Source organism: Nylanderia fulva, unplaced genomic scaffold (genome assembly GCF_048542155.1).
Source record: "Nylanderia fulva isolate GAGA-0341 unplaced genomic scaffold, ASM4854215v1 Scaffold364, whole genome shotgun sequence".
NCBI classification, from domain to species: Eukaryota; Metazoa; Arthropoda; class Insecta; order Hymenoptera; family Formicidae; genus Nylanderia; species Nylanderia fulva.
This window is the reverse complement of record NW_028190438.1, coordinates 95,190-109,428: the sequence shown is the minus strand read 5'-3', so window position 1 is coordinate 109,428 and position 14,239 is coordinate 95,190. Positions and strand designations below refer to the sequence as shown.

The 14,239-nt window shown below is 39.0% G+C and overlaps 1 protein-coding gene across 1 annotated transcript; it reads right to left on the bottom strand.

Moving 5' to 3' along the window:
* Positions 1-5,699: 5,699 nt before the first annotated feature.
* On the bottom strand, positions 5,700-10,994 carry LOC114937345 (uncharacterized). The gene has a single exon (XM_085485398.1). The coding sequence runs from the start codon at positions 10,992-10,994 to the stop codon at positions 5,700-5,702; it is 5,295 nt and encodes a 1,764-aa protein (XP_085341524.1).
* Between the last annotated feature and the right edge of the window lie 3,245 nt (positions 10,995-14,239).

The following is a 14,239-nucleotide window of genomic DNA, read 5'->3' as shown; positions in this document are numbered from 1 at the left end:
TTATTTTTTTATCGTGACACGAGTCGAAATGCTCGCCAGTACAAATATTTGCGTGTTCTTTTTTTATTACCCTACGGCATTGTCAGTTACTACCTGCCACCGATCCCCGGTCGAACGCATGACGTTTTTCTTGGTCAAAATGTTTTTACCCCACCCCGTCTAATATCGACCATTTGATTCGACGAGCTATCCTTGCCATACGTATACCCTAACTGTTTTTACCCCACCCCGTCCAATATCGACCATTTGATTCGACGAGCTGTCCTTGCCATACGTATACCCGTACCCCCATACCGTACCCTACGCAACTTTAGCTTAAATACCTCATCTAATCCTTAGACTAGTAAGATCTCGTTTAGCTCAACATACTAGGACCCAGCTCGGAAACACGAAGGCCCCAGGTTCAAATCCAGAGGAAATCAAAAAAAATAAAAAAATAAAAAAATTCTCATCCCCACCTTTCGGGGCCAGTCGCCATTTTTTTTTCCCCAACACCCTCTCCCCCTACACCCACACTCGGAAAAACCAGACGCCGGTGGTGGGGGAAAGATAAGATAAGACTCGGCGCCAGACGGGTCGGTGGTGGGGGTTTGTTATGACGGGCCATAGTGCCCACTATACTACTCAAGTTTATATTTTATTTTAAAACAACAATCTTATATATCTATCTATTACATTAATGTCTGTTGTAGATTTTAGAATTATAGAATATGTTAATATTTTCTGGTTATAAGATTGTTGTTTTAAAATAAAATATAAACTTGTTGATAAACTTGTTGATAAATAAATACTTGCAAAACATCAATGTGTATGTATATGACTAATAAATGACTAATATTTATGTATACATGACTAATATATATGTATATATTAGTCATATACATATACATTAATACGAGGGTCACTATTTATATTTCGAGAATAGGAACAAAAACAAATAGTTAAGCTGCGAATATATTTTTATTGTTTTTCAAAGTACTCGCCACGATGATCGATACACTTTTGCATGCGCTTAAACCAATTTTCAAAGCATTTATTCCATTTCGAATGAGGTATCTCCAAAACATGATTTTTGAACGCTTCAATAGCTTCTTCGGGCGATGAAAATCGTTGACCACGCAGTTTATTCTTCACGGATGGGAACAAAAAGAAATCATTGGGTGCCAAATCAGGGCTGTACGGCGGATGACCCATCAATTCGATGTTTTGAGTGCTCAAATAGTCTCTTGTTTGAGCCGATGTGTAAGAGCTCGCATTGTCATGATGAAGAACAATCCGACTCCTAGTTATCATATGAAGTTAGATTTATTTTAATTATTTTAATTATTATATTGATAAGAGAAAGATATTCTTTGTTTGATTTTATTAATTATCAATGTTATTTATGATATATAGTAGTTTTATATCCTTTATTTATTATATTTTTTATTAGAATTTTAGCTGAGTTGAATCGAAGACCTATAGATTTTATTGAAGGTGAATCAGAATTAGTTTCTGGCTTTTTTATCTGAATATGGGATGATTATTTTTTTTAGATTAATTAGAATTTATATATTTAGAAATTTATTGAGATATTCGATAATTTTAATTTTTATTTTAATTAATATTATATGTAGAATGGTAATTTTTATACGAGGGATATTACCTCGAATACGATATGATGAGTTAATATATTTATGTTGAAAAATTATTTTACCAATAATTTTAGTTTATATTATATTAATTTTTGGATTTAAATTTATATTGTTAATAATAATTTAAATAAAAAAAAATAATAAGAGCTTAAAAAGTTAATAGAAAATTAAAATTTCTTTAATATGTTTTCAAAACATAAACTTAAATTCAAGATCATTAACTTATTATTTAATAATAAAAAAATTAATAAATAAGTATAATAGTATATATATATAAAATTTAAGATATTTATTTAAATATTAAGAAATTTCATATTTTTATAAGAAGGGAAAGAATAATAAAATAAAAAAAGTAACTAAATGATAATAATTGTCTAATTAGAATAAAAGGTATTTCGATGGGTTGAGCTCCTGCTCATGTTAATAAGATAAAAATATTAATAAAAATTCAAAATAAATATTGATTTAAAGGATAAAATGATAATGAATTAAATTTTATAGAAATTAAAGGTAAAAAATATAAACAATGATAAATTATTAAATTAAGGCCATGTGTAACGAGCAATACGATATTATTTTATTATTGAGAAGAAAATTCCTAATTTGAAATAATAATTATACAAACGTTTCGAGCTCTACTTGCTCCTCTTCAGTGCGCAAAAAAATAGTAATAATAAATAACGATAATAAATAAATACATAAAATTCTAATAAAATCCGCAATACATAGTCAATATAAGTTATATAGTTGAGTCATAGTTAAAACGCAAAATATATTTACAATGAATTGAGACCATTAAAATAGTTCAACAAAGTAAGAACCCAATTAGAAGCAGAATGATTCGTCCGGTTATTCGTAAAATATATTAGAATTATTAATAAAAACTTGGAGTGACACTTATACATTACTCCAAATGAACCACTTATCGTTATTTGACGAAAGTCCCTCGATCTGGTAATGATTATGTTCATCCTCTCCAAATTATTTGATATTTGTTAAAAATTGTTCCGAATAACTTGAGATGACGATGCTTCTAATTGTTGTTGGCCTTATTGTTAGTACTTGACTGTTGTCTAGTCTTTTAAAAAGTCGAATAAGTAGGTGTCAGATCTCACAAAATAAACATTTACATAAGTCTAAAAATTCGATATTTCTTCTAGAATGTCGAAATACGCGTTGTTAAGCAATTCGGTGTCTGTGTTATTATTTATACCATGCCTTTGTTCCTTGATGTGTATCATTTCCGAGATAAGTCTTTTATAATAATTAGATTCAATATCAAGTATTTTAACGTTATCCCAATCAAAAGCATGTTTTTTATCCATAATATGTTCAGAGACCACAGAATGCTTGGAGGAATCAAATTTAATATTATTCATATGCTCTTTTAGTCTAGTGCGTAATTTTCTTTTGGTTTGCCCAACATACGAAGCTTCACAATCCTTACAATTAATTTTGTAGACAACATTATTATTATTGTTATGCACGTTTTTGTCCTTGTGGACTTTAATTAATTTGTTAAGATTATTTAGACAACGGTATCCTACTCTGAAATCTGATTTTTTTATTGTCGATGCTATTGTCTCAGAAATGTTATTAATGTATGGAATGACGAAAAATTTTTTCTTGCTATTATTTTCTGCAATTTCTTTTTTTCTATTGTTGTTAAACTGACCATTGTTTAAAACTCTTATTCTCTTATTTATTTCTTTAAAGATTAAATGAATAGGGTAACCGTTGTCCAATAATATTTTAATACACAATTCTAAATTTTTCTTATGATATATGGGATGAGATAATAACAATGCCCTATTAATAAGATTATGCGTAATTTTCTTTTGGTTTGCCCACGGGCTTTTGGTTTTTACAAGGGCTGATAAGGGCAACGTAACAGTCGCGATGACAAAAGAATATTACACGAATAAGATGGAAGGTTTACTTGAAGACAATAGCACCTATTCTATCATAAAAAAGAACCCATCCTCCAAAATAGAAAAGGAACTAAACGATATTCTTAAGAAATGGCAAAAAAAAGGGTACATTTCTAATAAAGAATATTACTCACTACGTTCCAGCGACTCCCTTCTTCCAAAATGTTATGGTCTCCCAAAAATACACAAGGAGAATACTCCATTTAGAGTAATTGTGTCATCGATTAATACCACGTGTTGCGAACGCGCGGCTTGAACCGTGGTCCGACGCGAAGCTGCGGCGAACGAGCATGCTCGGCCTTTTTAGGGCCGCGTCTCGCGCGCCGCCTCTCAAATCCTTCACCCGTTTTTTTTTTTTTATTGGAAAGAAATCATAGGAATCTCATGAGAGATGTGATGGATGGACAATAGGATAATTGTTGAGTGGACTGTATCTTAATAGGGTGATCGCGCACCCATGTGTGCGCTGAGATTGATGATTTACGTAGGAAGCCGAATTGAAAAGAAGTCTTGAAGTTGATGAACAAAAACAGATCAATTTATTATTTCACATGTCAGAAAGTCACCTGGACTTGACACAAACAAATCAAAGAAAAAAAGAACAAAAACTCGATATGAGAATCGAAAGCGTTTGCTGTACACGTTTCGAAGCTCGCGATCACAAAAGAAAAAACTGTTTGTTCGATATCGACACCGATGTTTTTTGTCGCAAGAGAAAACAACGTCTTATTTGAAAGTCACGATCGCGAATCGTACAACAACAAATTTGTCCTCTTGTGAACGACCGTTATAATTTATCGAACACGCGCACATATGATTTGACGCGATTTAATAATTGTCTTCAATTATGTGACATTCAATCCTCCAGCAGGATCCGAATATTCGTAATGTTCGATCACGTGCATTTATATGCAATTAACTATCACACAGAATCCTCCAGAAGGATTCGAATATTCGCAGGAGTCGATCACGTGTACGCAGCGTGCACAATACGACGGCGAGTTCGTCGCGACGGCGTACTACGACAATTGTGAGAGAGAGCGCGGGAGAGAGAGAGAGAGAGAGAGAGAGAGAGAGAGAGAAGAGAGAACGAGCGAGAGAGAGAATGCACGACATGCATTCACCGATACGCGAATATCGCAGTGAATCCTCCAGCAGGATCCGAATACTCGTAATGTTCGATCACGTGCACGTAGCATGCACGAGACAATGGCGAATTCGTCGCGAGAACGTGTATGTTGCGTCGCGAACGAGATCCGATTACCCGTTAACTCTTCACTCTCGATATGTCACACAATATCGCGCAAATCTGTTCGTATTTGTCGCGATAATACATTCACGCACTTATTACACCGTAAGGCGAATTCTTTGGTCTGACTTGCGACCAACGCCGGCTCTCTCTCCACGACGACTGTCCCCGACGGAATGCTACCCTCATCGATCACGCTATCGACCGCCTGATCGCGAGGGGTACACGCGGAACGCGCTAATTGGCCGAAAATTTGCTTCCGCGGCGCTTCCCGCGGTGCGTGCCGCGAGGTGCTGCCGTGTTAGGCCCGCGGCAATTGCTTTCACTTAAATTCTCGACTGTTCGTGAATTTTCGTTCGATCGAGCGCGGCAAATTTTTCTGAATCCTAAACATACCGCCCGCCTCGAAATTTGAATTTCGAAACTACTCGATCTCGCGGTATACCTTACACAAGGATGCATCGTTCACTCCCGTGTGAGTGAGGTTTGCTAAATGAAAACTAATTGCGTGTGATTGTTCGTCACGATTGATCCCATGCAATATATAAGATACTGAGATGTAACTTCTGATTACGCTCAGCTCGCACTAAAGTGAAATTGTAGACCTGAAACGGCTGACAATATTGACTTAAAGTTGACTTCTAAAGATCACTGTTGTTATCGCGGACGGATTTTAACATTTAACGCAGATCGCGTAAACAACAGTATCCGCTGTTCGTACTAATTCGCACGACCTTAAACTTAGGATTGCAAGCGCCGCCCGCCTTGGCGACTTTACTTGCACGCTTTGACTTAACTAATGAACATAAACTTGACTTACTTGCTACATAAATTATAACGTAATTAGAATTAGAATCGTATAATTAACTTACACTAGAATTATCGCTAATTGCTTGACACTCGAGGTTGATCCTCGATGGAATCGTCAGAATCAACGTCGATTGGAAGCACACATAACTTAGTTATGGGACGCTTATATTCCGAGTTCGCTGTTTTGACGGAAACTACTCGAATTAATCCGTCAGAGCCTGGTTGACAGTGGATTACGCGTCCGAGTTCCCATTTGCAAGGAGGAAGAAGAGGATTTTGAATCAGAACCATGGAACCGATATGGATAAGTGACTTTGCCTTTCGCCACTTAGTTCGCTGTTGAAGCGTGTTAATATAGTCGGCGTGCCAATGCTTCCAAAAACGCTCCGTGATCTGTCGCAACAACTGCCACCGTGACAGTCTGTTTTCATTGATTTGCAGAACAGAAGGTTCTGGATTGATTGTGATTGCCGATCCAATCAAAAAGTGACCCGGAGTGAGCACTTCAAAATCGTCAATCGAATCAGTCAATGGGCACAGGGGCCTTGAATTTAAGCATGCTTCAACTTTACAAAGCACGGTAGTAAGTTCCTCGAAAGTGAGGGTGTGATTTCCTAATATCCTACGAAGGTGGTATTTAACGCTTTTGACCCCTGCCTCCCACAATCCACCGAAGTGTGGAGCATGAGGAGGGATAAAACTCCATGTGATGTTATCTGACACGATGAAGTTGAGAAAGTTAACATCGCTTTGAGCGTCTCGATACGCTTGCGACAACTCCTTGTCTGCTCCTGCGAACGTAGTGCCATTGTCCGAGTACATGACCTCTGGTAATCCACGTCGCGCACAAAATCTTTGAAAAGCGTTAAGAAAGGCAGCAGTCGAGTAATCACTAACCAGTTCGAGATGAATAGCGCGTGTGGCTAAACAAATAAAAAGTGCTATGTAGGCCTTTCGCGAGGTAATTCCTCGGCCGGCTGAAGCACGTGTGAAGACTGGTCCGGCGTAGTCGACACCGCTATGTAGAAACGCTCGAGAGGGCGCCGAAACACGACTTGTAGGTAGCTGGCCCATCAGCTGACTAGCTACTTGAGCCTTTTCTCTTGTACACGGAACACATTTATAAATAACCGACTTTACTAGACTTCTTGCTCTCAAAATCCAAAACTCTTGTCTAAGTTTTGAAAGAGTGGATTGAAGACCGGCATGGAGAGATACAACATGCGTATAACGGATGATCATAGTAGTGATCGTATGGTTGGCTAATAAGATTGGATGCTTGGACTGGAAAGATAATGACGAGTGTTCTAATCGCCCCCCAACGCGAATTAGACCGTCAGAATCCAGGAACGGATTTAATGAGAGAATTGGACTGTGAGTAGGCAACGGTTTGTTTGACTTTAAATTATGGAGCTCGTTTTCGAATAGTTCTAACTGAATGAAGTTCAGCCAGAAGTTTCGTGCTTCGTTGAATTCAACTGTAGTAAGAGCGTGAGATTGAGACTTGTTGTTCGATCCTATTGTGTGTTTCTTTCTACACTTCCTTATGAAACGGTAAATGTAGGCGGTAATACGTATCAATTTTGGCCACCATGAATATCGAGTAGTGAGATTCCACGGTTCATTAGCGTTCACTTGATGCACTTGACACGGTTTTTCTTCTAACTGTGTTTCGTCTATCGGCGTTATTGTGAATGTGGGCCAATCATCCTGTTTAAGACTCAACCATGAAGGTCCGCGCCACCAAATGTCGAAGGCGCTTAATTCTGTGCCGAGTAAACCGCGAGATGCACAGTCAGCGGGATTTTCATGTGTACTGACATGATGCCAAATGCCATCAGATACTCGTGTTTGAATCTCTGTTACGCGATGCGAGACGAAAGTTTTCCAATGAGATGGGTGCTTGTTTAACCAAGCAAGCACAATACTCGAATCTGTCCAACAATGGACTGGCATTTTCGTGAAATGAAGAGATTTTCTGATGAATTCAATTAGGCGCGCTAATAAGACCGCAGCTGACAATTCTAATCGAGGGATTGTCAGCGGTTTGATAGGCGCGACTTTGGATCGCCCAGCGAGGAGCGAAACAGTTGTATGACCGGATAATGTTGTGACTCTCAAAAAAACTACTGCGGCGTAAGCTACTTGGGAAGCATCCGCGAAACCGTGTAACTCGATGCTCTTGGTATCTGAATCGCATCCAATCCAGCGACTAAGTTTTATGCTTTTGATGTAAGGAAGTGATTTATAAATCACGCTCCATTGTAAAAGGAGATCTTCTGAGAGATTGTCGTCCCAGCCTACTTTGTGTCGCCATAATTTCTGCATAAAAACTTTCGCTTTGAGAACCACGGGTGTGACCCATCCAAGTGAATCGAATATTCTGGCTATGGTAGAGAGATTCGTTCGTTTTGTAGAAGGGAGAGTCTGTGGTAATTCAATTTGAAACTGGAAACAATCGTGCGTCGGATTCCAAAAAATACCGAGAACCTTCAGATTGTTGTCAGTCTCGAATAATTTAAGCTGTGCGAGCCCGTGATGATCCGATGAAATATCTGAGAGCAACTCCGGTTTGTTACTCGCCCATTTGCGAAGATCGAATCCACCGCGTTTCAACAATTTGCAAACTTGATCTCGAGTCTGTTTAAGGAGAGGCATATCTTCGGCCCCAAACAGCACGTCGTCCACATAGACGTTCTCGCTTAAAACCGCAGATGCTAGTGGAAACGAGCTTCCTTCATCATCGTTTAACTGATTAATGACTCGAAGAGCTAAAAACGGTGCGGAAGCCGTACCGTATGTTACCGTAAGGAGTTGATGTTCTTGAATATTCGAATTTTCATCTATCCATAGGATGCGTTGATAATCTCTATCTCGCGAGTCGACCAATATTTGTCGATACATTTTTGCTATGTCTGCGGAGTAAACGTATTTGTGCTGTCGCCAACGTAATAAAACCGATTGCAGATCTAACTGTAGTTTAGGCCCAGTAAACATGTGAGAATTGAGCGAGGTACCGTTAGAGGTTGTGCATGAGGCGTCAAATACGACTCTCAACCGAGTTGTCGAACTAGTCTCTCGAATGACCGGATGATGAGGGATGTACACGACTTGTGAATTTACTGAATCCACCGGTGCGATTGCTTTCATATGATTCAACTGTGCGTATTCGCTCATGAACTCAGAATACTCCTGCTTAATCGCAGGTTGATTATTAATTCTCCGAAGTAACGACGAAAGCCGACGCGCGGCTATTTCGCGAGATTCACCGATTTCGATGGGTGGGCCGTTTCGAAACGGCAGACGCACGATATATCTCCCATCCGATGTTCTCGAATGCGTTTGTTTGAAATGTTCTTCGCATTGTTCGTCATCTGGAGACATTTCAATTGATTGAGGTGTTTCTTCTGCCTCCCAGAATTTAGACAATTGATTTTCGAGAGAACAACAATGAGCGACAACACTGTAACGTTGATTTAACTGAGCTGATTGCACGACGCGACTCGCATCCTCAACAGGCGGAATTACGAGAGTTGAAGTTACCACATGAGAGGGTTGTGTCACGTGATTCGGGATAGAGGTTGTTCCGGATAGGATCCATCCGAAATGCGATTCAATTGCACCTGGTTGACCGAGCGGTCCGTTACGTACGTGAACGAGTACGTGATTATATAAATCGGATCCTATTATGAGATCAATCGGTGTTGATCCGGTAGGATCATCGTCAGCCAATTCCAGATTGGAAATATGTTTCCAATCTTGCGATTGCGAAGCGTTTCTGGGAGCATACCTCGTTAATGCCTTCATAATATAGGCAACCGTTGTGAACCTTGGTTTCGATTTTTTGCGAGGAGTGATGTGAATCAGAGCCGCAGATCGGCATGTACCGGTGTCAGCGCAGCTTATTCCCGACGTTGAAGTAAGCGTTCGTATACGCTTGAGACGTAATATTTGAGCAACGCGCTCCGTCACAAACGTGAGCTCTGATCCACCGTCAATCAAGGCTCTGACAACCAATGAGCGTCCAGAAGGCGCCTGCAAATTCACCTTTGCAGTAGATAAGACAACAGGAGTCGGCGCAGTTGTCATTGTAACTGATGAGAGTGCCGTAACGTTAGGCACGTTGTCGATGACGTCATTCGCGTTTGACGTATTGTTCGCATTTGTAACTTGTTGCAATGAGTCCGAATCGAGATGAATCATAGAATGATGTCGTTTATTACATGTTCGACATGTGAAATTACTTTGACAATTGATCGACATGTGTTTATCACTCAAACAATTAAAACATCGTCGAAATTTCTTAACCAATTCGCGTCGCTGAATCGGACTCTTTGCTACAAATTGCGGACATTTTGAGAGAATGTGCGATTGCTTGCACATTGAACACACTATATTAGATGACGCAGTCGCTGTTGCGCTAGTCACTTTCGCATGTGACTTGGTCTTGTCGTTATCGCGAGGGTGAAGTTCCTCTAACGCGAGAGCACGCGACGAAATAAATTTTAATACTTCTTTGTATGTTGGCGGATTTTCGATATCGCTCGTTTTTAACTTCCACGCACGGCGCGTGGCGGGATCGAATTTCTGAGAGAGAAAATAAACTAACATGTCGCTGACTATATCGTCCGGCGAACGATTAAGACGTTGCAATGTTGAGATCGCTTGTTCGGCTTTATCGCGTAAGGCGTGAAGCTCGACAGCTGACTCACGAGTCATTTTCGGAAGATTATACAAATTCGAAATGTGAGTCTCAATTAATCGGCGCTTATTTTCAAAACGCGCTGTTAATGCTTTCCAAGCAACCGAGAAGTTATCCGCGGTGACTTTAATACCTGATATCGCATCGCGAGCTGAGCCTGTTAAACTTGACACTAAAAAATGCATGCGACTGAAGTTCGATAATTCGCGATTGTCTATAATAAGCGATTGAAACCGATCGCGAAAAGTCTCCCACTCCTCAATCTTACCGGTGAACGGCGGCAATTTGATGGGAGGAAGATGTTTGACCGATAATGACGCAGAGTCTGTATGCGCGAACGAAGCGTTGAAAGAGGTTTCACGACTTACGACTGGAACCAGCTCCTCCAAGCACTCGTTCATGTAGTCCATAGCTGCCTGATAGAGGTCCTCGTGGAAGGCGAAGGTCTCCTTTTTGAAGTAGTGAATTGAAACTTGCTTCTCGTCAGGAACAAGCTGCAGCAGTGTCGCGTGATTGCGTACAAATTGTGTCCACGTGTCTTGTAAGCTCGTCATTCGCGAGCGAATTTTGGCGGCCGTCAGATTTGACCGACCGATCTTCTTAAAATTGTCGAGAGCTCGAGCAACTGAATAGCAAGCAGTTTGTTGATTTGCGAGAGCTTCTTCCATTTTGACACTGAATTTAATCAACTGAGGTTTCAACGACACTGAATTTAATCAAATTAGGTTTCAACGACACTGAATTTAATCAAATTAGTCTTTTACGAACCGAGCTGTCACTCTCTTTGAATGCACTGATAGCGTTTGATGATGTCCGATTTTGAATGTACTTGCAATGTCACTGTGTTTTTTACTTGAGTTTTTCACTTTTCAATTCGTCACCAATCTCAAATCCGGCTCGAAGGACCAAATGTTGCGAACGCGCGGCTTGAACCGTGGTCCGACGCGAAGCTGCGGCGAACGAGCATGCTCGGCCTTTTTAGGGCCGCGTCTCGCGCGCCGCCTCTCAAATCCTTCACCCGTTTTTTTTTTTTTATTGGAAAGAAATCATAGGAATCTCATGAGAGATGTGATGGATGGACAATAGGATAATTGTTGAGTGGACTGTATCTTAATAGGGTGATCGCGCACCCATGTGTGCGCTGAGATTGATGATTTACGTAGGAAGCCGAATTGAAAAGAAGTCTTGAAGTTGATGAACAAAAACAGATCAATTTATTATTTCACATGTCAGAAAGTCACCTGGACTTGACACAAACAAATCAAAGAAAAAAAGAACAAAAACTCGATATGAGAATCGAAAGCGTTTGCTGTACACGTTTCGAAGCTCGCGATCACAAAAGAAAAAACTGTTTGTTCGATATCGACACCGATGTTTTTTGTCGCAAGAGAAAACAACGTCTTATTTGAAAGTCACGATCGCGAATCGTACAACAACAAATTTGTCCTCTTGTGAACGACCGTTATAATTTATCGAACACGCGCACATATGATTTGACGCGATTTAATAATTGTCTTCAATTATGTGACATTCAATCCTCCAGCAGGATCCGAATATTCGTAATGTTCGATCACGTGCATTTATATGCAATTAACTATCACACAGAATCCTCCAGAAGGATTCGAATATTCGCAGGAGTCGATCACGTGTACGCAGCGTGCACAATACGACGGCGAGTTCGTCGCGACGGCGTACTACGACAATTGTGAGAGAGAGCGCGGGAGAGAGAGAGAGAGAGAGAGAGAGAGAGAGAGAGAACGAGCGAGAGAGAGAATGCACGACATGCATTCACCGATACGCGAATATCGCAGTGAATCCTCCAGCAGGATCCGAATACTCGTAATGTTCGATCACGTGCACGTAGCATGCACGAGACAATGGCGAATTCGTCGCGAGAACGTGTATGTTGCGTCGCGAACGAGATCCGATTACCCGTTAACTCTTCACTCTCGATATGTCACACAATATCGCGCAAATCTGTTCGTATTTGTCGCGATAATACATTCACGCACTTATTACACCGTAAGGCGAATTCTTTGGTCTGACTTGCGACCAACGCCGGCTCTCTCTCCACGACGACTGTCCCCGACGGAATGCTACCCTCATCGATCACGCTATCGACCGCCTGATCGCGAGGGGTACACGCGGAACGCGCTAATTGGCCGAAAATTTGCTTCCGCGGCGCTTCCCGCGGTGCGTGCCGCGAGGTGCTGCCGTGTTAGGCCCGCGGCAATTGCTTTCACTTAAATTCTCGACTGTTCGTGAATTTTCGTTCGATCGAGCGCGGCAAATTTTTCTGAATCCTAAACACCACGCTTTACTCGATAGCCACATTTTTACATAAAATCATTTCAAATAGTATTCCTACGGGAAAAAGTAATTTAAATAATAGTTTTGAACTTTACAGCAAGCTAGCGGGTAAGAAAATTGGTGCGGAAGATATTCTAATATCATTACCATACATTAATAACATTTCTGAGACAATAGCATCGACAATAAAAAAATCAGATTTCAGAGTAGGATACCGTTGTCTAAATAATCTTAACAAATTAATTAAAGTCCACAAGGACAAAAACGTGCATAACAGTAATAATAATGTTGTCTACAAAATTAATTGTAAGGATTGTGAAGCTTCGTATGTTGGGCAAACCAAAAGAAAATTACGCACTAGACTAAAAGAGCATATGAATAATATTAAATTTGATTCCTCCAAGCATTCTGTGGTCTCTGAACATATTATGGATAAAAAACATGCTTTTGATTGGGATAACGTTAAAATACTTGATATTGAATCTAATTATTATAAAAGACTTATCTCGGAAATGATACACATCAAGGAACAAAGGCATGGTATAAATAATAACACAGACACCGAATTGCTTAACAACGCGTATTTCGACATTCTAGAAGAAATATCGAATTTTTAGACTTATGTAAATGTTTATTTTGTGAGATCTGACACCTATTTATTCGACTTTTTAAAAGACTAGACAACAGTCAAGTACTAACAATAAGGCCAACAACAATTAGAAGCATCGTCATCTCAAGTTATTCGGAACAATTTTTAACAAATATCAAATAATTTGGAGAGGATGAACATAATCATTACCAGATCGAGGGACTTTCGTCAAATAACGATAAGTGGTTCATTTGGAGTAATGTATAAGTGTCACTCCAAGTTTTTATTAATAATTCTAATATATTTTACGAATAACCGGACGAATCATTCTGCTTCTAATTGGGTTCTTACTTTGTTGAACTATTTTAATGGTCTCAATTCATTGTAAATATATTTTGCGTTTTAACTATGACTCAACTATATAACTTATATTGACTATGTATTGCGGATTTTATTAGAGTTTTATGTATTTATTTATTATCGTTATTTATTATTACTATTTTTTTGCGCACTGAAGAGGAGCAAGTAGAGCTCGAAACGTTTGTATAATTATTATTTCAAATTAAGAATTTTCTTCTCAATAATAAAATAATATCGTATTGCTCGTTACACATGGCCTTAATTTAATAATTTATCATTGTTTTTATTGTCATACGAGCTTGAGCATTAGTATGTGATGTTTTGATTAGGTATTAATTTTGCATTAAAAAATATAAGATAATAATTGATGATAATAGTGCGATTACTCCTCCTAATTTATTAGGGATAGATCGAAGAATAGCATATGCATATAAAAAGTATCATTCAGGTTGAATATGGATTGGAGTAACTATTGGATTAGCTGGGAGAAAATTATCAGGGTCACTAAAAATATAAGGTATTTCTAAGTTAATAATAAAAAAAAAAAAAATATAAATCCATATATATCTTTTAATGTAAAATAAATATGGAAAGGAATTTTATTTAAATTTCTATTTGTTCCTAATGGATTTGAGGATCCTGTTAAATGGAGAA

Excerpts from the sequence above, each read along its gene's own strand:
- LOC114937345 (XM_085485398.1), bottom strand. The coding sequence starts at position 10,994 with ATGGAAGAAGCTCTCGCAAATCAACAAACTGCTTGCTATTCAGTTGCT.